Below are 27,321 nucleotides of genomic sequence, written 5' to 3' on the forward strand. Positions count from 1 at the left end.
CATTCAATTTTTTTTTTTTAAGATTTTACTTTTTTAAGTAATCTATACACCAGATATAGGGGTGTAGAACTCACAACCCTGAGATCAAGAGTCTCATGCTCCACTGACTAAGCCAGCCAGCTGCTCTTACTCATTAAATTTTAATATGAGGTAGTGTCAGATTAGCGACTCAGATTGCATATTTCTTAATACAGCCCTAGAGCCACAGTTTTAAAATATGTACATTATGTTCACATGTATATATTTGAATTTCTTTCCGTTTGTAAATTGGGTAATTTCATTTTATATATTATAAATCAACTATTAAATATCCAAGGCCATGAGTGAAACTGTCATTTAAAATTACCATATGTTGATACAGACACAGTCCAAAAAAGACATATAGTAAATATAGTGATAGATGATGGCATATTAACAGAAACCAGACGACAAAAGTAGATATAATATAGAGTTAATTGATGAAACTAAGTTTTATAGTGAAAATCCTGCCCTCTAGTGCTTATAGAAAATAATGCAATAACTGTACTCCGAAATGTCAGAATAAGTATATTCTCTATGTCACCAGTAGAGTGAGAGCTTGTACAAGGAAAGGACTTCTGTACCTTTTGAGAAAGTTGAAATTATCAGACTTCATTTTCTTAGAAATTATATTGATACATTTCAGTAATTTGTAATACGCATTTATAAAAATATCTTTGTAACAGGCTATTTTATAACTTAAATAATGATGTTAATACAAATATTTTTCCTGATTAAATGAAAGTAGTACAAATTCTTTGTTGAAAATTCAAAGAAAAAAACAAAAAAAATAATGGGAAAACTTATAAACAGAAAGTGGCTGCCAACATTTTAATGTATATCTTTCCATTCTTTTCATATTTTAAAAATTAAACTTAGAATCATAGTAGATATACTGTTTAATAAACCATTTTTTATTTAACATTATGTTTTATAATATGTATAATATCATGTTTATATTATTTAACATTATTTCTTTTGAATTTTTTTTCAGTATTTCTTTTGAATTTTCAGTGTTTTAAATATACTTTAAAGACGTCATCATATGTCAGTTTATTTTTAAAGGGAAATTTAATGTAAATGATAGCTAGATTCAAAGATAATTTATTAAGCAGGGATTTGCTTAACTAGAGACTAAAGAAAAGCAGGATAGTTAAGAATCATAAAATGAAGGGACTTTTTTCCTTATTTTTTAAATTCCTAGTACCATGAGTATCAGACATGATGAGAGTAAAATAATCGTGTCTAGCTGGTTTTTTTAAGAAGCAGTCTTTTGCTCTCCTTTGCAGATTTTAAACATTTGGGCTCCCCCCCCCCAATAAGCTAATTGGTAAAAGTGGAGAAAAAAAATGAGAGCCACAGTATACATGGGCCTCTCAGTTGTTTATCCCTAAAAATATAAAGTCCTGAAGGGAAGAAAAAAACAACATGTATTGATATTTAGTGAATATTATGTGAAAGGTCTAATGAAATCAGCAATTTGAGTGAATAATTCAATGATAGAGTTGAGGTTAGAAATAAAATCTTTTTCTTGTATTCATTAAAGTATTTTTTCATATTTATTCTTTTATGTTTGTTAGGTATTTTATTAGCTGAGGCCACTACAACAAAGTACCATACACTGGTGGCTTATAAACAACAGAAGTTTGTTCCTCTCACAGTTGTGGAGACTGAAAGTCTAAGATCAGGGTGGCAACTTAGTTGGGTTCTGATGAGAACTATCTTCTGGGTTGCAGATGGCCTCCACATTGTATCCTCACAAGACTGAGAGCAGGTTTCACTCTCATGATCTCATCTCATCCTAATTACACCCAAAGACCCTACCTCCTAATACTATCACATTGGGGGGGGTAAGGTTTTAACACATAAATAGGAGAAAGTGTGGAAGGGGGTACAAGCATAGTCCATAACAAAATTTAGAAATTTTCTCTTTAGGAAATAACAAAGAACTTTGCAAGGTATGTTTTCAGACAGGTATTTAATGGACTTCAAAAGGCATATTAAGAAAAATTATTACACTGACTTAGCAAACTGGGTTAAAAGGTATACTGTATTGTTACACACACAGACTTCTCTATTAGGAAGCATTTTCTTTGTGTATTTGAATCAAATATACTTTTAAATCATTTTTTTAAAATTTCTTAAAATATGTTACCATGTTAAATAATGAGACAGAGGCAGTAACTTCAGATTAAAGTGTCTATATAGGCTTTCCTTACTTCTCACTACTTTGTAATTCATTATTTTTCTCTTCCAGGCTGCTTAATCAGCATCTCCAGTTCACTTCACATTAGTTTTCCCCATTCATTCATTCATTCAGTTTTCTTAGGGATTTCTGAGCAGGCAAATGTAACTGTGTGGTTAATCAGTATTTCATATTGTGGTTATCTGCATTATAGTTTCCAGGAGTTAATGCATCTAGGAATGTGACCTACTCATCCAAAGATATCTCGTTATTTAAATCTTCCTGATTGGGTAGGAAGCTAGGTATGGCTAAGGGTGCCTTGAAGCTGCATTTTTCCTAACAGTGAATTTCACATTACCTGTGCCCCATCTAGTGGAGCAATAATGTAGCTGCAGGTTTATAGTTACTCAGCATACTAAAAGTAAAAATCATTCAATTAATTATAATAGGTCCCACCTAAGGTAGAAATGTTACTTTGCAGTCTAGAAATAAATTTAGTGGAAAATGATAATGTAAGTGATGGGTTTAGCAAACAATAAGTGTTGAAAACTCGTTTTTTTAATTAAGAATCAAAATATTTAATAATGGTGATATGAAGAACAGTGAAAGTGGTCATTAAATTTGTCTGCTTTGCGGTGATTTTATGTAGAGTCAGTCAGGGGTCAAGGGCCAACCAATATTCTTAAGTTAAGGGTGTTCCTTCATTGCAGTCAATAGTGTTGGTTAACAAAAGTCTTATTGTTGGAATGAAAAAATGTGCATTTAGATCAAAATTAAAATTTAACAGTGTATGACTATAATCTTCAAGCCAAGAAGTTAATTTTTTAGGGATAGAGTTATTATTTTGTGCTAGAAATATCGACAAAGACTTATTTTCAAGGAGAAAAAAAAACCAGTGTTTGTGTTAAAATTATTAAGGATGGGCTGTATTATAGAAATCGAGTATTACTGGCAATTTCAAATTTTAACCTTATGCTGGTCGAAGGTAATATAAAAAAGTAAGATATCTAGTTAATTGGCTACCTGAATCCAAAGTCTGAATTATTGAATTTCTTGCTGAGAAACTGATCTTAAGTAATTTTTCTCCTTCTCGAGAAACACTGTACAGATAGCATGTCATGCATTCACAGTGTTGTAGATTTTGGAAAACATCTTAGTTCTTCATAAATCCTCTCGTCTTCTGTTCTAAGAAGTTTATCATCATGAGTATTACAAGTGAAAATGAGTCTTTGAGGATAGAATAAATTACTGGTTGTAATCATGACCTTTTTTGAGGCACAGTTCGTGGTCAAAAAATGGGGAATCTTTATAATTATTGGTATTATGCTATGATTTCTAGAAATGTGCTAACGAAGAAGAGTGTTTTTTCACTAAACTTGCTTTAAATATTATCTGTGGAATTTGACTGGCAGTCTACAGTATTTCATGATTTTTTTTTCAAAGATTTTATTTATTTATTTGACAGAGAGAAATCACAAGTAGATGGAGAGGCAGGCAGAGAGAAAGAGAGGGAAGCAGGCTCCCTGCTGAGCAGAGAGCCCGATGCGGGACTTGATCCCAGGACCCTGAGATCATGACCTGAGCCGAAGGCAGCGGGTTAACCCACTGAGCCACCCAGGCGCCCCAAGTATTTCATGATTAATGAACAAACTGAGAGCTATCCACTGTCTTCCTGAAACTGTTGGTCTTTTTGTCAGGAACATTCTCAGTTGTATGCCTTTCTGTATCTTTTTTCAGTCACAAGTGATATTTGGTAAATATGAAGATACTCAGTTGCAAAAAACACATGCTTTTAATTTAATTTAAATTTAATTTATTTCTGTAAAGCTTTTTTTTTTTTAAAGTATATTGCTTATTTGGAATCTGCAAAGTGAAATAGAAATGAGAAAGAAAAGGGAACAGTTGGTTTTTGTGTGAATTGCTTTTTGGTAAACAGTTTTTGGTAATCATTTTACAGACTAAAATTTAACACATATGATCTGATACTCTAGCATGTGTTTTGTTTGCTTGTTTGTTTGTTTTAGTAGGTTCCATGCCCAGCATGGAGCCTAGTGCAGGGCTTAAACTCAAAATCCTGTGATCAAGAGTCAAATGCTTAGTGGACTGAACCACCCACGTGCCTCTGTGTTATTTTATGTGTAAAGTGTCCTGGATGTAAGCAGTTGCTGAAATATTTATGTTTTTGTTACATTTATATATGAGTATATGTTATTATAGAAGGGAAGCATACAATGAGTAAAATATTTAATCGTAAAAAATTCCAGTTTTAGGATTGGCATTGCTGTATTGGAATATCTTTTTTTTTTTTTTATTCAACATTAGGTTTATTTTTCTGTTATTAAAGAGTTTAACTTGTCCTTCTTGACTTTAGGGGCTTTAATTCTTAGGGGTTAAGACGATACAGACAAATACAGTAGTAAAATCAAAATAGAAATGGGGTCATGGGGGCGTCTGGGTGGCTTAGTCAGTTAAGCACCTGCCTTCGGCTTAGGTAATCATTCCAGGGTCCTGGGATCAAGCTTCCTGTCGGTCTCCCTGCTCAGCGGGGACTCTGCTTCTCCCTCTCTCTCTGCTTTTCCCCAGGCTTGTCCTGTCTCTGGCTCACTCTCTCTTTCAAATCAATAAATAAAATCTTTAAGAAAAAAAAAAAAGAAAAATGGGGTCATGGTTTCTTTGGCAGTAATATGAGTTTTAGAGGTGAAGGATGACTTAGTATTAAATTAGAAGTCCTTTTTGAAGCTCGGTAGATTGAACATTGAGCACAATAAATTGACTCTACAACTTTTTCATAGAGATTTGGAGAGCTGCCTCTTTGTTGAATCAGATTCTTTATTGCCTTGGACTAATGAAACAGATGTCAGATGGCTAATTGCAGTAGGAGGGAAAACCTACTGATGAAGGAGATGAATTAAGAACTTGGCCTTGATATTTGTGTATCATGAAGTTTCATTAGGCAACGTGGTCACTATTAATGAATATATTGATGATATTGCACTGTGGGTTCTTGAAGTGAAGGGTTAAAATATATGCATGTCTTATATATTCCATTACTGTTCTGAAGGAGACTTAAATAGATGTAAGAAAATCCTGTAGAAATCATACTAATTAACTTGGTTTCCTTGTTTTCATAAAGTAGTGTAGCAAGTGAGTATTTGCTTTGTACCTGTTTGCTATGGCTTTTGCCTATGCTAATTTACAATGTTTTATGTATGTGTTACTGAAAAGGCACAGGTGTGCATATGCATAGAATAGTCTTGATAAGAAATACTTGAGGGATAGTACTTGCGGTTTTGTTCTTAGAACTTTTCATGTGTCAGCAATCTTTGTAAATCACAGGAGGCAGCCTGGTATATGAAAGGGCTTATAAGACATGGCTTCCGGGGTGCGTGGGTGGCTCAGTCAGTTAAGTGTCTGCCTTTGGCTCAGGTCATGATCTCATGGAGACCCATGTCAAGTTCCCTGCTCAGCAGCAGTCTGCTTCTCCCTCTGCCTGCCACTCTTACCCCCGCCCCAACCCCACTTCCTGGTCTCTCTCTCTCTCAAAATAAATAAATAAAATCTTTAAAAAAAAAAAAAAAAGAAAAGAAAAGAAAAAGAAAGAACGAAAGAAAGGAGTGGGTTCCAAATCCAGGCTGCACCTTATACTAGCAGAACTTTTGAGCAAGTCCGTGTCTCTAAGCCTTAATTTTTTAACTTCTAAAATGGGATAAAAACAATGATATCCATCCTCATAGGTAATAAGTGTAAGTTTACTAATTAAAGCAATAGATGTACTAGCTGATAAAGCAGTCTTCGTCCCAGAGTATTTCTTTTCTTAATTGAGATTTTTTTAAGCTAGACAGCTAACCATGGCCTACTCTTGGCTGCCAAGTATCTTTTATTAGGTAATTGTTACTTCTTTTGAGATTTTATTCTTTGTATTCTTTTGATATAGACCGTCTTTCTTTAATGAAATAATGCTGATATTAAATAGTAATTTTTTTTTTCTCCAAGAATTATTTATTAGAGGGAGAGAGAGTACATGATTGGGGGGTGCAGAGGGGGAGGGAGAAGCTGAGCTGGAGCTCATCTCAGTGCTTCATTACAGGACTCCAGTATCATCACCTGAGCCAAGGCAGGCACTTAACTGACTGAGCCACCAGGCACCCATAGATAGTCATGATTTTCAAACATTGTTCTTGGCAAAGTAAAAGTTTGGCAACAAAGCACAGTGTCAGTTACTTCCTTTTTTCAAAATAATATTTTTTAAACTGACTTGTGAAATCTAAAGACTTGGGAATCCAATTATTCTTTTTATCTTTTGTGCTATTTGCCCTAACTTCCTATGGAATATGGACTTTGTTTAATCATGATAGTACTCAGCACAGATGGATGTTTGGGGGCATTTTTCTACTTCAGCGCACTAGTGAATAAAGTTAAAATTTCTGATGTTATTCAATTTGCAACGTAGTGGATTGCTATATATAGATAAACTTTGGGTTAATATGTACGTACTTTGATCCAACCAGATACGCCTTTATTTCCCTTTGACTGATTTTCAAGGAATTGTACAATAAGAGATACTTAAAATTATACATGCATCATTCCATTTCAAGAACTTTGCTCATCTTTAGGATTTTTCAGTGCCCAGAGGTCATTACATTAGATAGTATCACACTGGCAAAGCATAGGATTGTGACTCAATTAAAATTTCTAGTTGGCAAAATTCTAGATAAAAGACTGGTGTATATAGGGAGGCATAATTATTGCAGGATTGAGATCCAAAAGGGATTAAAGACCTCAGCAAACCATCCATATGTTATACAGGAGAAAGTAGGACCAGAGAAGTTGGTAGTACAGCTAGCAAACAATAAATGCTAAAGAGAATAAAGTCTTTTTAAAAAATGAGGAACTCCTACTAAAGTTGAAAATTTTAAATTCTATTATAATTTACTAATGTGTAGATTGATAAATCAGCTTGCTCCGTTAAGATGGTACGTACTTTCTTTTAATGATACTTATTTATAATGTAAGTCCTTGAGCCCAGTGAGGGCTTCCATCCCAGGACCCTGAAATCATGATCTGAGCCAAAACCAAAATTCAGATGCTCAGCTGACTGAGCCACCCAGGCACCCCAGCTCTTATGTATTTTTAATAATGATACATTACAGTGTTTATCTTTATACTTTTTCCTTCACCTTTTACATCTTTTAAGTAAATGTTTATCCAGATAATCTTTACCTCAGATTTATCATGAAACCCTGAGGTCAATACACAGACATGTTTCTAATGACTTTATATTTTAATAGCATTTTCTATTTTTCAGTAATTTAGAAGTGTATTTGTTAGAACAATGACCATGATTTAAAATTTCTCCTTACTGATTTTTTTTAATAATTTGTGATTATAGAATTAATATAAGATCATTAGAAAACAGTACAAGCTCATTATGAAACAGCACAGTTACATACTTTTGAAGGTGAAAGGGTTGTAAAGTCTCATTTTAAATAACCCGGCAATATAACTAGTCTTAACAGACTAGTTCATAATTATTTCTGTATTTGTAATCTTCTTGATTAGTAAAACCTTGTGACTATGTACATAAGTGAATATGTGTGTATGGTTTGTGTGTGTGTATGCATTTGAAATATATCACTCCACTCAAATATGAGTGTACTTTAAAATCTAGTAAGCTAACTAATAAGATAGTTTTAATCTTATTCTTTGGTCTCATTCTAAAAATATTTTGCCGTATTTAATCCTAAAAGGTTAATTTGAATGTACATACATAAATATACTTATATACCATTGTGTAGCCGCTGTCCTAGCAATGTAAATATATAAATGGAAAAAAGAAATAGGAGAAATTTTCCTCCTCAGGTAATCTCTTAACTTGATTTCTTACTTTAATTCCCTGTCATATAAAATTTTAAAGAAGTCATGAAATCTATTTAGAACATGTTGCTACAGTGTAAATTTGAAGTTTTCATGTAGAAAGTAATTGAGATAGATTTCTGAAGTGATGATCTAGTTAGAAATCTCCTTGCTAATTTACAGATTTCCAAATAATGAGCATCAGTATTTACTTTGAGGCTTTTAGAATCACTAGAAGATCTAGTTGAAAATAAAGATTTTGATTCATTATGTCTAGGGTAGGGTCTGAGATTCTGAGTTTGCAAGAAATTCAGAGGCGTTGCTTATATATTGCTGGTCTATGGACTACTCTTTGAATAGGAGGGCTTTAGGACAGAAGTCAGCAAACTTTTTCTGTAAGGGGTCAAGTGGTGTGTATTTTTAGCTTTGTGGATCATATGGTCTCTCACATACCCTTAAAGTTGAAACAAGTTGATTTTTAGCACCAAAGCACCCATAGACAATACCTAAAGGAATGAGTGAGGCCATGTTCCAGTAAGAAGAAATAGGTGCAGGACAAGTGTGTTCTAGTTTGCCAATCCCTGCTTCAGGAGACTACTCTGAAATTAGGTAGTGCTTACAAAAGATTTTTAATTTGGGGGCAATACATATATATATATAGAGAGAGAGAGAGAGAGAGACCCCAAATATATATTTTACAATATATATAATATATATATGGTGGGGTTTCTTTGTCTGTTCATATAGTTTTAATTGACTAGTTTTATAAGCCATAAGGGTATGGCACACATTTCTAAAAATCACATTTCAATTTTCGAAAACAGATAACTACTTCATACCTTACTGGTAGACTTAATACATTTTACTGAATATCTGAGTTTTAATGAATAAATGATCCAAAGTAGTAATGAAAGTTCAACTAAAGTCTGCCTATTTGAATAAGCCGGAAAGCTTACAACTTGAGGATGTTTAAAATTATAACAAAATAAGTAAGACAGCTGCTTTAAAGCCCATTTCATTTATTTATTTATTTATTTATTTGCTTATTTATTTATTAAAGATTATATTTATTTATTTTTTTATTTGACATACAGATCACAAGTAGGTAGAGACGAGTGAGGGTGGGGAGAGCAGGCTCCCTGCTGAACAGAGAGCCTGATGCGGGCCTCAATCCCAGGACCCTGAGATCATGACCTGAGCTGAAGGCCGAGGCTTTAGCCCACTGAGCCACCCAGGCGCCCCCCCATTGTATTTATTTTACTCACTTCCCCTTTTAGATTGTGAATCCAAAGTGACTTGCTTGCCAAGTTTGGGAAATGGTTTTCCAGGGTTAAGAAATGGAGTAGGAAACATAATTTAGTGGCAAGGAAAATAATTTTAATTGAAAATTTGCAATAGGAAAGCCAAAGTAAATACAAATTTTGCGTGTTCAGTTGTTATGAACTATGAGAAAAATTGGCTTCCTTTTACCAAGCCTTGTGTAAAGAAAAAAGTTTGATGTACCTGTCCTATACAGTTGCAGAATTGTAGAGGTCAAAAAAGTCCAGCCTACTAGAGAGAGCCCGGAGCAAAGCTAATGAAATGTTAAAATAGCAGAAGGCCTCAAATTCATTCTAAAACAAGCCAAGGCCAGTGGTGCTCATGTAAAGAGAATAATAAGGCCGAGTTGAATCATCCAGACTAAGATCTGAGTAATCAGAGTTCACAACCCTCATAGTCTGAACTAGAATCTCAGGTAGCACTATCCATCCAACCATCCGTCGATCCATCTCCTTTTTTTTTTTTTTTTTAAACCCCTGTGGCTATTCCAGATCCTCATCCCATCACACTCTTTTCTGTGGGTTCCACTTCCAGTCACAGAAAGGTCATTATGAGTGAACTTCCAGCTTCTTCCCCTTCTCCTGATTATAAGCTTACTTTACAAACACAGATATTATTCTGCCTATTTCTCTTCTCTCAGAGTATAAAGTGTCCTCACACCTGCCCAAACGTAATTTTACTTCCTTTGCTCTAGATCCTTTACCTTTTTTCATATATCTTCAGGTTTCTCCTTTATCTAGTCTTCTTGTTGGAATATTTCTAAAACATTCAAGTTTCTCCTCCGGTAGAGAAAAAAAAAAAATCCTTATGCCCACTTTGCCTGTCTAAGCATCTTCAAAGACTAGAGAAGGGGTAGGCCCTATCTCCACACTGACTAAATTTGCTAGCAGAGGTGTCTTGGAGTTAACCCTATACTAAATTGTTTTCTCCTTGATTTGACTGCAGGCCTCCTAATTATAAAATTTAAATGTTCTCTTTCTTTTCTCCTTCTTTGTTTCTTTTTTTTTTTTTTTTTTTTTGAGAAAGTGTGTGTGTGCGCCAGTACACCTGCATGCACACACACACACATTGGGTGGGGTGGGGGTGCAAAGGAAGAGGGGGAGAGAGAATCCCAACCAGACTCTATGCCCAGCCCAGGGCCTAATGCAGAGCCCAATACAGGGCTCTGTCTCACAATCCTGAGATCATGACCTGAGTTGGAAACAAGAATCAGACCCCCAACTGACCAATCCACTCAGGTGCCTCTTTCATTTTCAGATGGCTTACGATTCCTCCGCAGAATTCTTTTCTTTCTTAATTTCTGTGACACCACTCCTTTGTTTTCTTTCAGCCTTCCTGATCACTACTTCTCTTATGGAATCACTTTTTTCAGCTTTTGCTAGTTGGCTGAAGACTTCCAAGTCTATCCGGGCTGCCTTGAGGCTCTTTTCCTGAGGAACTTGCCTTTTGGTTTTTATTTGTATTTACTTTTGTTTGCTGGGAATTTTTACTCCAGTGTCCTGTAGGCGTAGTTCAGTTTAGTTTATCTAAAATTGACTTCATTATTTCTCACTACCCACCATCCTGTTTCTTCTCTTGGCTTCCCTATTATGGTGAGTGATATTTTATCCAGCCAGTAACTCAGGTGAGAAACCCAGGATTGCCTTCAGTTCTTCCCTCTCTCTTAGTAACTCCAGCCAGTCAAGGAGACAAAAATAAAGGCTGGCATTTATTGTGTGTGTCCTCAGTAAATGCTAGGCACTGAAACAAACATTGTTAATGTTATCTTAGTTTAGTGTTCACGAAAACACTAAAGAGAGGAATTGTTATTCTCATTTTAAAGATGAAGAATTAGATTTTCAGGTGGGTTAATGTCATTTTGTAAGTACTAGAGACATGATTAAATTCAGTTGAAAGAGAGTTTGCTTTCCAGATCCTTTAACCATACTAAATCATTAGCCACTTCCTGCACTCTCCATTGTCTTTTGCTTCTACACATGTTGTCATTTCTTTAGAATTCTAATTTCTTCATACTCAGTTTTAGATCAGGCATTAACTCTTCTTTAAAATCTCCCCTTCTTCAAGCCAGATGGCTCCCTTATGTTGCAGTAATGCTGTCTACAAAACTTTTAACACTCAGCACATTGTGTCATTAGACTTTTGTCTTAGAGGGCAGTATCGAGGACAGTACTTATTCTTGCTCATTTCTCTATCTCCCATATATAATGCCTGATATATATAACTCATTATGTAAATTTTGGTGAAGTAAAAGAATAGAGAACTGAGAAAATTGTAAAATAAAGAACTTCAGAGTATAAAGTAAGGGGTGAATATGTAAAATAAAGAACTTCAGAGTATAAAGTAAGGGGTGAATATGTTGTTTTTTTCCTTAATGACAGACAGCATTTCCTAAGGGAGGGAAGCTTCCTTTTTAAAATTCTAACCCTTATGTCCTAAATAGCACTGGTAAAGTTAGTTGGAATACACACAACTTCATTCTCTCCACAATTTCTAATAAGTAATTTTTAGAGAAATGAATACTAAAGAAGTTGGATTATTTTGTGTTTCTGAAAGAAACATAAAAGGAAATACTTTGCAGGTGATTGAAATATAGTGGTATTTAGTATTTTCTTTCAGATTTTGGATTTGGTTAAGAACTTCTGATTCCAGATGAAAAACGGATAGTTATTTTAACCAAAGCTCACGCAGCTTAAAATTCTTTGGGAATTGGGGATTTCTTGGCCTGGGATAGAATGAAAAACAAAAGACAACTCAGATGTCTGAAGGGGGAATAAATTAGTACCAACTAGCTCATCCTGTCTCCAACTGAGCCAGTCAGACACAGAAACAAATAGCCAGTTGGTTCTTATTGTAGGCCCTTAATATAACTTCTTATTCTGGTAAGTACAGAGAGCTTTCTGCTTAGAGCAAAATTGGTTAGCAGTGAAATGACTATTTCAAATTGGAGAGAATTCTGTCGTAAAAGCATGTCTTAAAAGCAGGAACATAGAAGAGGGAGAGGAAATATTGGAATTAAGATGACATAAGAATGAAGATTTCAATAGAGTGTAGTCTGGTATGTAGTATAGAGAGTCCTTTCAGAGTCAACCAGTGAGCGCTACAGTGAAAACAATAAACAACATGAAACGAGAGGAGACCTGCTTGAACCTGTTCGTCTCTGTCTTCAATAAACAAAGGCAATTTATTTGAAACTTTTGGCAGTGTCTTAATTCAGCACCTTAATTTATGGTTCCTTTTAATATCCAGAATCATTTAAGTCCTTTAAATCTTAAGTTTTATATATATATATTCCATTCCTATAAAATGTAACTAAAATCTAATTCTTTTATAACTTACTTACTTTATGTTACTATTAAATATCAATATAAATATATTGCTAGAAAGTATGTTTCTGGACTATAAAATCTGGATATAAATATTAGAAGTCTTAGGTTCTTTAGAAAATTACAAAGGTCAATGATTGTGAATTTGTAGCAAGAGGGTAATACCAAGCAGAAATGCACATATACATACACAAACTCATAAATCTTCAGTTATTTTCTTCTATCTACCTCCTGGGTCTGTTTGTATAATCTTATTTTTTGATTTTTGGTTTGGTTTTGAGATAGGTCTAGTTGTAGGTATTTTGCTTAAAGGGAGAGGGAAAGAGAATGTCAGAAGAATTTTTAAAAATCTCATCTGTGGCCAGCTTTCTTTTCTATATATAGTGGCTAATATTTGTTGATTATTTACTATGTGCCAGACACCTGATTCTCAGCTGTGTAAGGAAAGATTTTTATTTTTACTTTTATTTTTTAATTCTGTTTTATTTCTACTTTTATTTCCATTTTGGGGAATTGAGTCTCAGAGAGGTCAGACAGTTTCTATCTTCATACACCTGGTAAGTGGCAAAGCTGGCACTCAAATACATCTTTGTCTAACTACAGAGTTTAAGTGCTTAAATACTAACAGGAACCAAATAAGAATTTCACTGCAGGATTATTTATTATTGGAAAGAAATTCTTTAAAACCAAAACCAAATGGTATCTTTTTTATAACTTATCTTTTAGGATATGGAAGTTGTTCTGTTATAATGCTATCTTTGTCACCATATTTTTTCCAATACAATTTTTATTGAATGGTATTTCCCATTTGTTTCCATTTTGATTTTAGAACTTTATTGCAGTATAGAAGTTTATCTCAGTGAATAAAATCCATATTTAGGAATCCTCTAACATTTCCTTTAAGAAACATTCTGGTTTTGTCAGTAAGCTTTGTCTATTTTCTACTTATTTTTAAATGTTCAGATTATTTTGAATTCTTATGTTAAATGATATCATGTTAATTTTCATTATAAATTGGGTCTCTTTGACTGACTCCTTGGGACCAAAGTATGTATGTAGTTCTACTCCCTGGATAATTGTTTTAGTTTAAGTACAGGTAATGTTGGTCAATAGCCCTTTTTAATAGGTAGAAAAAAACCTATGTAATCTTTTTCAGATGTTGTCATTTTATCCCAGCTACTTTGAATAATTAATCAAAATTTAGAACTAACTGGAAGGGACCTTGTGTTAATCTGGTGCAGTCCTTCACCTAATATGCATGAAATCTTAAGGGTAAGTTCACTTCTGGCTCTGTCCTTTTTCCTTTACACCTCTTTTGTCTTTTGGTTGGTCCATTGCCATCTCTGAAAGCTTGGGTCAGAATTCATATTGTTAAGAAAACTTGATCTTGTTAACTGTATTTTTTTTTCTCTATTCTATTTTTAATTTTATTTATTTATTTGTCAGAGAGAGAGAAAGAGATTGAGCACAAGCAGGGGGAGTGGTAGGCAGAGGGAGAAACAGGCTCCCCGCTGAGCAAGGACCCTAATGTGGGACTTGATCCCAGATGGAAGGCAGATGCTTAACCAACTGAGCCACCTACCCCACACTTATATTTTATATACAATTGACACAAAACATTTTGAACGGGGTGGGGGGGTTTAAGAAAATTAATTTGTTACAGTGTGTTTAGGTATATGGAGAAAATATGAGTGGCTTGGAAAGAATTTTATTTTGAATTCATTTTCTTGGTCACATTGATATTTGAAATATTTGTAGCAAGTCTCTAAAAATAGTCACGTCATTTTCAAAATTTCTTTAAGCCTATTTCAGAGACTGTGAATGCTGAAATAAAATGGAAGGATATCAAAGTTAAACATTTCCATTAAATAGTGCTATGAGGTGATAGGATTTGATTTCTTTGTGGGGAGTGTGTGTGTGTGTGTGTGTGTGTGTTTTCCATCTATTCAGTAGCATAGTCCAAAATTAGAACTCTGTATGGCATGACAAAATCAAATTAGCTTGACAGGGCTGCAGTGTTATCTATCTACTTTTGTGGGTTTGACAATATTAATATTAAATAATGCTGATGTTTTACTTATTCTGGATAGAAATTTTTTTATTTATATATCTGATCAAGTTTCCCATATTATATTTTATTATGTAGGATTTAAAAACCATAGTTATTTTGTTTTGTTGGTCTAAAATACATGATAGAAGAAAGTGCTACCCTTTTAATTTTTAATTATTATTTTTTAGGATTCAAGTATATTTATATTTTAATTTTTTATTAACATATAATATATTATGTGTTTCAGGGGCACAGGTCTGTGATTCATCAGTCTTACACAATTTAAAGCACTTACCATAGCATATACCCTCTTTTTTGTGTTTTTAAAAAAATCTCTACACCCAACATGGGGCTTGAACTTACAACTCTGAGATCAGTAGTTGCATGCTCCATTTACTGAGCCAGGCAGGTGCACCTGGAAAGTGTTAATCATTTTCCTAATCCATACATTTTCCTTCGTGAAATTATAGAAGAATTAATGAGCAAAAATTGTATATACTCTACCAAACTTTCCCAAGCCCTTCCTCCCCTTGCAGTGTGTGACTGCTTCAGATTATGAAATAAAAGGTCATGAATGACTTATAACAATAAGAAACATTTTGGAATCCTTATGTTAAATGATATCATGTTAATTTTCATTATATTTTGGGTCTCATGCTAAAACTGAATGAAACAATACACAATAGATGCTTTGGGCCAGTAGGGTTTTTATTTTTATTTTGTGTAAGACCAGTAGTGCCTTACCTTATACATGCATGCAAATTAAAATTAAGAAAGAGGGGAATCTGGGGAGCTCAGTCAGTTAAGCATCTACCCTCCACTCCAGTCAGGATCTCATGTTATGGGATTGAGCCCCACGTCAGGCTCCCTGCTCAGCAGGGAGTCTGCTTCTCCCTCTCCCTTTGGCCCTCCCCTGTCTTCTGTGTGTGTGTGCACGCATGCTCTCTCTCTCAAATAATATCTTAAAAATAAATAAAATTAGGGCACCTGGGTGGCTCAGTGGGTTGGGCCTCTGCCTTCAGCTCAGGTCATGATCTCAGGGTGCTGGGATCAAGTCCCGCATTGGACTTTCTGCTTGGCAGGGAACCTGCTTCCCTCTTTCACTCTCTGCCTGCCTCTCTGCCTACTTGTGATCACTCTGTCAAATAAATAAATAAAATCTTTTAAAAAATTTTTTTAATTAAATAAATAAATAAAATTAAGAAAGAATTTGTAATAGACCATAAATACCTTCTGAGCCTCACACTGAGAGAGCCTTTGAAAAACCTACAAACACTAGAATTACAGGCCCTCCCCCATTTAATCTTATTCTTTTCTTCTTACTATTCATAGAACTTGTGGGATCGCAAAACCAAACCAAAGGGCTGAAGGAAAACTGCCTAAAATCACCAGTTCTTTTTATTCCATGTAAATATAGTGATAGTTCTTTTGAAGATAAGCTGAATCTTGATTTCTTCTACACTGATAAATGAAAAACTATCATTAGGAAAAGGAGGGAGGAATTTGAAAATAATAGTCAGTTTTGTTCCTTCTGTCTTAAAAATGCCTATTGGTAAAATGTAAAATTTCCATACATATATTTCCTCACCTCTTCCCCCAGCCCTTATATAACTTAAACTTACAAACATATACCTGTTTCTGGATGCTAAAATCTATTCTGTCTTTTTCTGGTTCTGTTAACTTCTTTGTTAAGAACTGCTTTGTTTTTATATTATGACTTACCAGAATTTTTCTTTTCTCCTTTTGCATGTTTACTGTGTGAGATAAACCTAGTATCAAAGTATTAGTTTCCCACCAGAATAATTCTGTTGAGCTACTACTGAGATCTCATTGAATTTATAGTTTCTTTCTGAGGTAGTTTATATATTTACAGTGTTGAGTATTCCCAGATTATGGTAGGTTATTTCTCTTTACTCAGATACTCTTTTAATGTCTTTCAATAAAGTTTTATTTTTTATTACAATATAATTTACATAACAGGAAACTCAGCATTTTAAAGCATATAACTCAGTGATTTTTTAGTATATTATCCGTGTTGTTCAATTATTACCACTCTCTAATTCCATAACATTTCTATCACTCCAAAATGAAAACCCCACACTTAAAAGTTACTCCTCTGTCATCTCCTCCAGACTTTTTGTCTATGGATTTGCCTACTCAGGGCATTTCATGTAAATGGAATCATACAAGTCCCAGAAGTGTGGTCTTTAATGTCTGGCTTCTTTAATGTCTGACTGTAGTGGTCTTGAAGTTCATGCATGTTGCAGCCTGTATCAATACTTCTTTCCTTTTGATGGCTGAATTACATTCTATCATATGAGTAGGCCACGTTTTATTTATCAGTTGATGGACATTTGATTTGTTTCCACTTTTTAGCTCTTAAGAAAAATGCTGCTATGAACATTCAGGTACAAGTTTTTGTGTAAAAACATGTTTTTAGCTGTTGAGTATGTACCTGGAATGGAAGTGATGGATCATATGGTAACTCTCTTTACTTTTTGAGGAACTGTCAAACTCTCTTACAGGAGCTGAACCATTCTAGATTGTACCAGCAGTGTGTGAGATTTCTGATTTCTCCGTATCTTCACCAATAACCCATTCTTTTCTTTCTTGTGTTGTAACCATCTTAGTGGGTGTGAAGTGTTATCTCAGCAGCTTTGATTTGCATTTTTAGAGTGACTAATGTCTAGCATCCTTTCATGTGCTTGTTGGCCAATGTATATCTTCTTTGCAGAACTGTCTGTTCAAGTTCTATGCCCCTTTTAAAATTGAGGTTTTTGTCTTTTTTTTTTTTTTTGAGTCATAAGAATTTATATCTCAGATAGTAGGTCACAGTTATATATATGATTTGCAAATATTTTCTTCCATTCTCTGGGTTGTCTTTTAACTTACTTGATGCTGTCCTTTGAAGCACAAAAGTTTTTAGTATGATGAAATCCAATTTATTTTTTCTTTACTTGCTTATCCAAGAAATCATTGCTTAATTCAAGGTTGTGAAAATTTCAAGCTATGCTTCCTTTTAAGAGTTTTGTAGTGTTAGTTATTTCATGTAGGTCTGGTCCATTTTGGGTTAATTTTTGTATATGAGTTAGAGGATCAAACTTACTCGTTTACATCCAGTTGTCCCAGCATCAATTTGTTGAAAAGACTTTACCTACTAAGTTGTCTTAGGTACCTTTTTTGAAACTTAATTGACTTAATGGACTCTATGAGTTATATTTTGGACTGTTTCATTTGTCTATATGTTTATCCTTATGCCAGTACCATACCATTTGATTACTTTGTGTTAAGTTTTGAAATTGGGAAGTATGAGTTCTCCAGCTTTGTTCTTTTTCAGTATTATTTTGACATTTAGTGTCTTTTATTTCCATATGAATTTTGGAATCAACTTGTCCATATCTTCAGAAAGAGGCAGCTGGAAAGGAAAATTGAGGAATTGTACTGAACTTATAGATCAATTTAGGGAGTATTGCCATTTTTACAATATTGTTTTCAATTCTGAAGAACACGGGATGTCTTTTTATTTATTTAGATCTTCTTCAGTAAAGTTCTATGATTATCTTCATGTGAGTCTTGTACATTGTTATTTGTGTTTCTAAGATTTTGTAGTTTTCATTCTAAGGATCTTTTACTTTTAGCATAAAATTTCTTTTTGGGTTTTTCTGTTTTTATTTCAGTTTCATTTAGTTAACATACAGTGTTAATGTTAATTTCAGTTATGTAGCATAGGATATTTTTAATTGGCTAATGCTACTATATAGGAGAGTTGTTGATTTTATCAGGGATAAATAAATATCCCTTTTTATGAAGAATAAACAAAAAGAATAGAATAGGAAGTTTAAAAACGGATCAGACATACATGGTTATATGACTTAGGACAAGGCACCACAACAATTTTATGTAGAGGAAAGATGGTCTTTTCAATAATTTGTGCTGAAACAATTGGATATCCATAAGGAATAACATGGGCATTGGCCACTACCTTATGCAATATACAAAAATTTTTGATGAATTATAGACCAAAAAGTCAAAGGAATAACAATAAAGTTTTTCTAAAAAATAGTATATCTTTATAACCTTGGAGTAGTGAAAGATTCATCGAAAAGGCCACACAAAAGTACTAAACATTAAAAAGAAGTAAATTGGACTATATTTAATAACTTGTTCATCAAAGGATCTTATTAGAGAGTGAAAAGGCAAGTCATAAACTGAAGAAGATTTTTGTGGCACATACTTTTGACAAAGAATTTGTATATAGCATATGTAATGAGCTCTGTAAACCAGTAGAAAAATGAGCAAAAGATAAACAGGAGTTTCAAAAAAGGGAATTTGTAAATGTGCAATAAGTATGTTTGTCATCAGAAAAAAAAAATATTTAAACCACAACAGCATAAAATGCAGAGTCACTAAAATTGAAAAGACTGATAATACTAAATGTTGGTGACAGAGTGAAACAACCGTCACTACCAGTAGATTACCAATAGAAGTGTACAGTAGTCAACTACTTTGGGATGATGTTTGACATTTCTACTAAAGCCAAATTTACTTCTGTCTTATAACCCAGTAATTCTGCTCCTAGGATTTACCCAAGAGAAATGAGTACAGGTGTCTCCTACCCAACAAAGATATGTAGCATCATATTCCTAGTATCTCTATGTATAGGAACCTCATATTAGAAACAACCCAAATGCTCAGTAGTAGAATGGACGAATTTTATTATTTAATACAAAAGAACATGCTAATGTTACATATAACAACATGGGTGATTCTTAGAGACATAGTATTGAGTGAAAGAATCTAGACACAGAAGAAAATGTATTATATGAGGGCATGTAGATGGGGGCAGGTGAAACCAAGCATCATGATAACAAATGGTTATAGTGGTTATCTCAGAATTTGGGGGAGGGAAGGTGGATGGGGACGAGGAACAAAGGAGCTTTCTATGGTACTGGAAATGTTTTGGTTTTGATCTGGATGGTTGGTACATGAGGGTGTACCATGAAAAAATTCATTGATCTATATGCATGTTAGGCATTTGCGATTTACTGTGTATACTTTTAATTTAGAAAGTAGCATGCATATATAGAGATTGAGTAAGATACTATACTTGGTCCTAGTTTTTTAATTCAAAACATGCCCTTTATAAGAGATAAGTGAAGGGTGTTAACAAAGGAGAACTAGGATACCTTCAGTTCTCTTCAGTACTTCAAAGATCACAAATAAGTCATAGGAGAAAAAACCTGCCAGCAGGGGTTGTCTTTCTTCCCTAGAGGGGAAAATAATGATGAGTATTTTGAAAAGGAGTTTTAAAGCAAGTGATGCCTCAAAGATTTCAAGTCCCTTGCCTAATAGTACATGTGTGACAAATGATACAGTGTTCCTAGTGGAAATATGGTACATTTGAGATGGTAGAAAGACTAAAAATCACTTGTCTAGAGCATTTCTTCATTGCCATTAAAATTCCTTGCTTTGCCTGTTAAGTAAGGGTCACTTAACATTTGAGCATGTGCATCTCCATAAAATTCAGTTATGCATACCTATATTATAGTTTAGTAAACTGTAACTTCAGAGGCTTTTCTATTTTTATGGGAGTCCAGGGTGAAAAACTAGTAAAAGAGAACAATTAACTCCTGAAATTCTGTTCCATGATTAACTTCATTTTGTTAGTATGAATTTAAATGTTCTTGGGTCATTAGTGGCTTTTAAGTAACGAATGACAGGCTGATAGTTCAATTTTATAATTAGCTTTCTGTTCACTAATCAATATGTATTTGAGGGAGTTTTTTTAAGAGATAAGTCTTCTAGTGTATCTATTTTATTTTACCATATAGTAGGTAACATGGTGAAGTAGATTAACCCTTAATGGTAACACATGAGACATCTTAAATTAACCCCTACGTGACTGAGGTTGAGTGGAGAATATGAATAATAATAGTGGCTATCAGGCTCTCAGGGCCTTCTATAGTCTCAGGTGAATGCAAAGATGGTATTCTTCCAGGAGTGTATCTTCATTCCTTGCCACAGATCTTGTAGGGATACAGTCCTTCAAAGGTTAACTGAAATCCAAATACCTCCCTGTCTGCGAGCTGTCCTTAGTAGAGATGAGAGGGCATAAGCATGGTGACCCTCAGCTCTTACTACTGATGACTTTGGACTCTTATTCCTGCAGTGCAACTCCCTGTATATCTTCAATTTGGATTGTTCCAGTTCCAGCAAGGAAAAGATTCTGTTATTCCTCTGGCACCATGTAGATGTTAGCTTCTTTTTTTTTTTTAGCACATCTCATCTTTATGAGGTTAAACGAAGAGTATTATTGCAATAGTTAGTGGGAGAAAACTTAAAATGTAGTAAAATAAGTAAAATTGCTGTAAGAGGAATCAAATGTCAGGGGAAATCTGTGGACATAAGCTAGTTGGCACTCATAGTAATCATAAAACAAGAGATGTGTCTTTGCTAATACCTAGGAACTCACTGAAAGCCACTTCAATTAAGTAACCTATTAAGTTGAGAACTGAAATATCTATAAAAGACATAATCTGATTTATGGCTTATATATGGACAAGTGCTGTTTTTAGTGCTTACAGAAAGAGTAGTTTCTTCATGTGATCTAAAAATGGTATAGACAGGACAAATACCTGAAATAATACATATTTTTAGTTCTAAGTGAGGACAAGAGAACAGGGAAACAGTGCTAATTAATGAAAGAACATTGTAGTATAATATAGCTTGTAGTATAATAAAATTTATACCATAGAATTAGGTTATGATACACTTAGTGACTATGAAGCATAGTAAAAAAGTATAAGGGATTAAACTGAATATTTTGGTCTAATGAAACTGAAAAATTATATTTGATAACCAGGATAGATTTTGACAGAGAACTTAAGAGAATTTTACTAATTCTGCAGATGTCCAGTATTCTTTTTTAACATGTGTATTAATGTGTAAAATATTAGGGAAACATTTTTTACGTTATAAGCATTTTCAATAAAAACTGATGGTGTTTCTGTTATACCAAATTACATTTTTTTTTTCCATTTTTTTTTACCCCTAGGAAACTGACTGGACATTCTTTCCACATGGGCTATAGCATGGCAATTTTGAATGGCGTTGTTGCTGCTCTTACTGTAGCATGGTGCCTCATGTAAACCTACACCGAAGCAATATTTTTGGTAAAACTTAGTCATGGTTGCTTTATAATAACAGGGAAGAACATCATTTCATCATTTGTCTACTCAGAAGACCAAGAAACCTGCTGTCTGTGGTTCAGATATGTCATATCATCACCATTATGGAGGACCGTTTTGTTTTGTTTTTTAAATGGAGGACCTTTGTAAGCACCATTCTAGAACTTAGGCATTGAGAATATCTGAGTATTAATTTTCAAGTAATTTCTTAAAAATGTAAGGTGTTTACCTCGTCTTTTTACTTTTGTGTGCATTGTCCTTATAAATTATAGAAAACATTTTAGTGGAATTCAAACATGAAAACTTGAATATGGGATAATGCTATGTATAATACTACATTTTTGCTAAGAAATACTAGTGGACTGTTTAAATGAGATAGAAATACTTATTTATTCATGATATTAGAAAAGCAAACAATGCCTACTACTTTGACATTTTATAGAAGCTACTTTGAAATCAGAATAGTTTTCAATAGTGATAATCAACAGAAGGTGCATTTATATTTTTTAATGGGGTATAATTCCTTATGTGTTTTTTTAATATATTTTCTTACTACATATTGAATTTGTATGTTTTTAAAATTGCTACATCTAAACAAATGTATATGTTATTTTTTAGCTGAGGGAAGCCTAATACCTACCATTTTAAGTAAGTATTTTGTTTTTTTTTTAAAAAAACAAAAAAACAAAAAAAACCACAAAAAACAAACACATTGATCTGAGTTTAAAATTAAGTAAACCTGTTTTAGCAAAAAAAAATCTGATAAAAAGTAAATTAATTAAACCACTAAGATATTGAGAAAGTTGAAGTTGTTCACTATTTCTGTTTCCACAGTTGCAAATATTTTTCTTGGTGTGTATATGATTATTCCAACAGAACTGATATTATTTTGTTTTTAATAAATATAAATCTAAAATCTTTATATTTGGAAATGCTTGAACTACTTTGTTTTTAATCGCAAAGATTTAGTTGACAAAATAGAAAAGGTATTTTGATAATGTATATATGTATAATCTTTTTTATATATGTTTCATGATTTTCATATTTAAATGTCCTACAATTGTTTTTCTTTTTGTTTTTATAGTAGTTAACATTAGTTGTTCCTACTTCTTTTCTAAATATCTGTTTAGAAATTTGCTTCAGTTTTAGAAAGATGGGCTATTTAAAATGCTGTCTTGCCTGGCCATAGAAAAATTTATATTAGGAAAGCATTGTGTATCAAAACAACTTACTCAGGCTACATGGGAAATGAGTATGTGCAGTGTGTTCCTGTTATATGCTAAGTGTTGTTACTGAGTAAATGATTTAATTATATTTCTAAGCCTTAACACTTTTTTGCTACTCAGAAACCTTCCATTGGAAATCACAAATGCTGCTCCAATTTAAATTATCTGAAGTGGTTAGATTAGTATGGGGGGATGGAGGTGTGCGTGTGCGTGTGTGTGTATGTGTGTACACTTATGTACATATACAAATCCTGTTGCTTAGAATATTCCTTCCAAAGTGGTTGAAATGAATTTATTTTTACTCCCTTTCTCTTCACCCTCTCCCAGCTCTTCCACTGCAATTGAACATATAGGTAACAAAATTAGTTTTTCTTCTCTCCACCCTTCTAAACCTTCCCTCCCCCTCAACCAATTTGGATAGCTCCTTCCAGACTTTTTGTGTCCTATGACTAAGAAAAATATTACAGTACACCCTCTATATGTAGGTATCTATAAGATATTATATATACATATAATATAAATACATATTGATGTATATCTGTAAGACCTTTCTTCTGGAACCCTATTTCTTCTGGAACACTATTTCTTCCCGACTAGCACTTCTCTTTCTTGGGAAGTTGTTCTCTGCAGTTCATCATAGGGTCCAAATTTAAACCATCCTATTTACATAGCAGAGTGAATGAATAAGGATAGGTGTATAACCAGAGTTGGGTCAATCCTAGCTTCTCATCTCTCTGGGTCACAGTGATTATAACAGGGATGCCAGAAAGATTGGATTTCAGTGAAGACCTCTTCCTGGTTTACAGAGAACTGTCTTCTCATTTTATCCTTACTTGGTAGAGAGAGGACCAGCTGTCTTCCTCTTATAATGATACTAATTTCATCATGGTGCCTTCAGCTTCATGACCTAATTATCTCCCAAAGCACTACCCCCTAATGCTACTATCTTATTGGGGCTTAGAGTTTAAACAAATGAATTCTGGGAGGGGACAAACCTCCAGTCCATAAAAATATTCAATGTCAAAAGTAGGTTCTTAGAAAAGGTAGATTTCTAGTAAAACATTTTAAAAGACATTTTCTATATTTGTCTGTGTTTCTGTTTCTGCTCTGTTCTTGATTGGAACAAGGCCCTATACTACAGACAACAGGAACCAACTGGCTAACTTAAGAGAAAGGAAATTTAATAGCCAGTCACTCTCAGAACTGGTGGGCAGAAACCAGGAAAGTACTAGAGGAGAAAAGTACTCAAGGTGGAAGCAAAGGAACTGTTTGATAGTAAGAACAGCCTGGTCAGGATGATCGAATGAATCATTCCTGTCATTTGTTCTTGTTACTTGCAAGATCAGCTAAGGGTTTAGAGTCCTTGGAGAGAGTGCACAGTTGGCCAAGATTGGGTTATGTGCCTACTCTTTTGTCTTTTGTAATTGGGGGTAGCATCTGGAATTCTTTGGGGATGGGTGACCAGAGAGTGACAAAAACAAATGTTCACTACACTACACTCTTCGCTGTTCAATTTCCACACACATATTATTCCTTTTATACTTGAATTTCCAAATGTATTCATGCCAACAATGCAGCTCTCATTTACTACATCCGAATCCAAGGCCTTCAGGCCATGTTCATTTTTCTAGTTTTACTACATTCTCATTGATGTTCTTCAAATTACACTGAACAGCGTGTGTATGTGTGTGTTTTAGAGAGGACCAGGAGTGGGGAGGGGCAGAAGGAGAGGACGAGAAAGAATCTTAAGCAGGCTCCATGCCCAGCACAGAGGCTGACAAGGGGCTTGATCTCATGACCCTGAGATCATGACCTGAGGTGAAATCATGAGTCAGACACTCAACTGACTGAGCCACCCAGGCACCCCCGAGCAGTCATTTTAATACTTAGAACAGGAAGAGATGGGAAATCTGTTAAAATACATGTTACATATGACAACAAGAAAATACAGGTGGGAGTTACTGTTTTAATTAAGCACCAGGTCATTGGACTTGACTTCTGCATCTGTCTTTTATTTTTGTTTTGGCTACTACCTTGAACAATTAGGTTTCTTCTGTAATAGAGTGACCGAGTTTATTTTAGACAGGACTAAGTCTTGTTTCTTTTACCACCAAATATGTAATATAAGAACATACCTCAGAGAATCTTCAGTTTTCCCTCTATATTCTTTCCTGCTCTTATATGTGACAGCAACTATATTATAGGGTTAAAACACCCCAACTAACATGGCAACCCTCTTTTCTTGCCAGATTACCTAGTGTCATAAAGAATCCAAAATTACCATGCAGCAGTTTGAACTTCCAGTTATTTTCAACTAATTTCTTTTGAACTCTTAAATATTAAAATCTTTAAAAACAGAGTCTAGAGTCAGGAACAAAAAAGCAAAAACTTAAGAGAGCTTAATTAGGTGTAATAATGAGAGGCTTTTTAGTTCTTGGAGCTTATATAGGAATAGGAGAAATAGCATTAAAAATCAATTGTTGGATATAAGTATGTACTGCATTCGGAAAGACCCAAACTTAAAGTGCTGTCTCTCAGTTGCCTTCATAACTAAGTCTTCAAGAACATTATCTTACCTCTTCTGTGTAATTAATTTCTTGGCCAGAGCAATGTTGTGTGGGAATCCATGATAATGTGTAAATTATTAAGTAAGTCCATAAATGGTGGTCCTGCCAGAAGTATCGTGGATAAAAAAAGCAAAAAGACCATAATATCTACTAATGAGGATAAAACTGAAACATTACCTCTTCTAGTGGGATTAGTTGGCTACCAGGTAGCTGACTGACACCCCTCTGTTACCCCCGACATACAATACCAGTAGCAGTGGTCTTGACAAACAAAAGTTGGGGAGATAGAGAAGGAAAGGGAGCAGTCAGAAAAGCATCTGAAAGTGTGGTTCTATTTGTATACTCCATCCTTGCCATCCTGGCACTTTGTTTGTACTCTCATTTAGCACCAGCTTCACAAGATACCAACATTTACAGAAAAGGTTGTCTTGCATACCCAATTACTCAGAGCCTCGTTCACAGTGAGGGCTTTGCTGTGAGTATTAATAAAGCTCAGAAATATTCTCACATATCTGGATCCATTTTAAAAGATCCATCTATATACCCCTTCCAACCTTTCTTAAGTTGACACCAGTCCTTTTCTGAGCCCCTGAGAATCCAGCCAAACTCCATGTTCACTTTCCATGATTATCCATAATCTTATCTCATACCATGTCTCTTCAGGCCAAGGAGACAAAATGAATTGCTCACAGCTCTGCTCCCTAGGGGGACTTCCTTTTCCTGCTCTTTGCTGTGACCTATGAACAGGGGGTTTAATGGTCCCCACCACCTAATTTGTGGCTGGTAGTAACATAACACACAGAACCACCTCTAAGTCAAGCTTGAATTTTTTTCCAACATCAGTTATCCCTGTGGAGCCCTCATGAGGCCACAGTTGTGAACGGAATGAAAAGAGGCAGCATGGCAGGGGAGCATACTGGAAATGTGATCCCTCAGGGTACTCATGCCTTTAGGACTAGTTCAGGACACTTTTCCTGGATAATAGAACTCAAAGGATGCACTTAGGTCAGTGATTTCCCACTGAGGGCAATTTTGCTTCTCAGGGGTAAAATTTAATAATTTAATGAAATACTGAACAATGTTTAGAGACATTTTTAATTGTCACAATTGCAGGGCACTACTGGCAACTAATTGATAAGCCAGGGATGCTGCTAAACATCCACAGTGTTCAAGACCGCTTGCCACAAGAAAAAATAATTGGGGCCCAAATATCAATAGTGCCAAGGTGAGAATCTCTGATTTATATTTATGTTGAGATGAGTTGGATAACATCCTGTTCAGAATAGTCAGGGTTACCTGGAGTTCTGAGATCAGGTGTTCATTCTCCAAAAAGCCAGATAGAATGAGCTGTTTCTCAAGAGCAAAAAGTTATTAACCTAAGGGGACTTGTCTCTGTGCCAGTAGCCCCTGGACCTCTGGCTAGCAAGTCTGTCACAGACACTAGTCATTAACTGCAGTGGCCTTGTATGTTACTGGAGTTTCCCACATAATACTACTTCCAGTCAAAGAATTCACTAAACAAATTTATGCACAAAACCTTTTCTTCCCATCTGTATATACTGCCTGCTTCATACTAATGAGAGAGAGAAAGG

General features: G+C 34.4%; 1 protein-coding gene across 4 annotated transcripts in view; it reads left to right on the forward strand.

Moving 5' to 3' along the window:
- Nucleotides 1–22,625, forward strand: part of ARL6IP6 (ADP ribosylation factor like GTPase 6 interacting protein 6) — a 36,673-nt gene extending 14,048 nt beyond the window's left edge. For 2 of the 4 annotated variants that reach the window (XM_032355592.1, XM_032355594.1), the window contains exons 4-5: nucleotides 17,158–17,230; nucleotides 21,804–21,955. In XM_032355592.1, coding sequence (XP_032211483.1) covers nucleotides 17,158–17,230; nucleotides 21,804–21,839 — 109 coding nt within the window. In that variant the 3' untranslated portion in view covers nucleotides 21,840–21,955. Of the gene's footprint in view, nucleotides 1–17,157; nucleotides 17,231–21,803 lie in introns of all 4 variants that reach the window. The other 2 variants (XM_032355593.1, XM_032355595.1) reach the window with 1 other exon arrangement.
- The last annotated feature ends 4,696 nt before the right edge of the window (nucleotides 22,626–27,321 follow it).

The sequence above is a fragment of the Mustela erminea genome, chromosome 8 (assembly GCF_009829155.1).
Source record: "Mustela erminea isolate mMusErm1 chromosome 8, mMusErm1.Pri, whole genome shotgun sequence".
Lineage (NCBI taxonomy): Eukaryota > Metazoa > Chordata > Mammalia > Carnivora > Mustelidae > Mustela > Mustela erminea.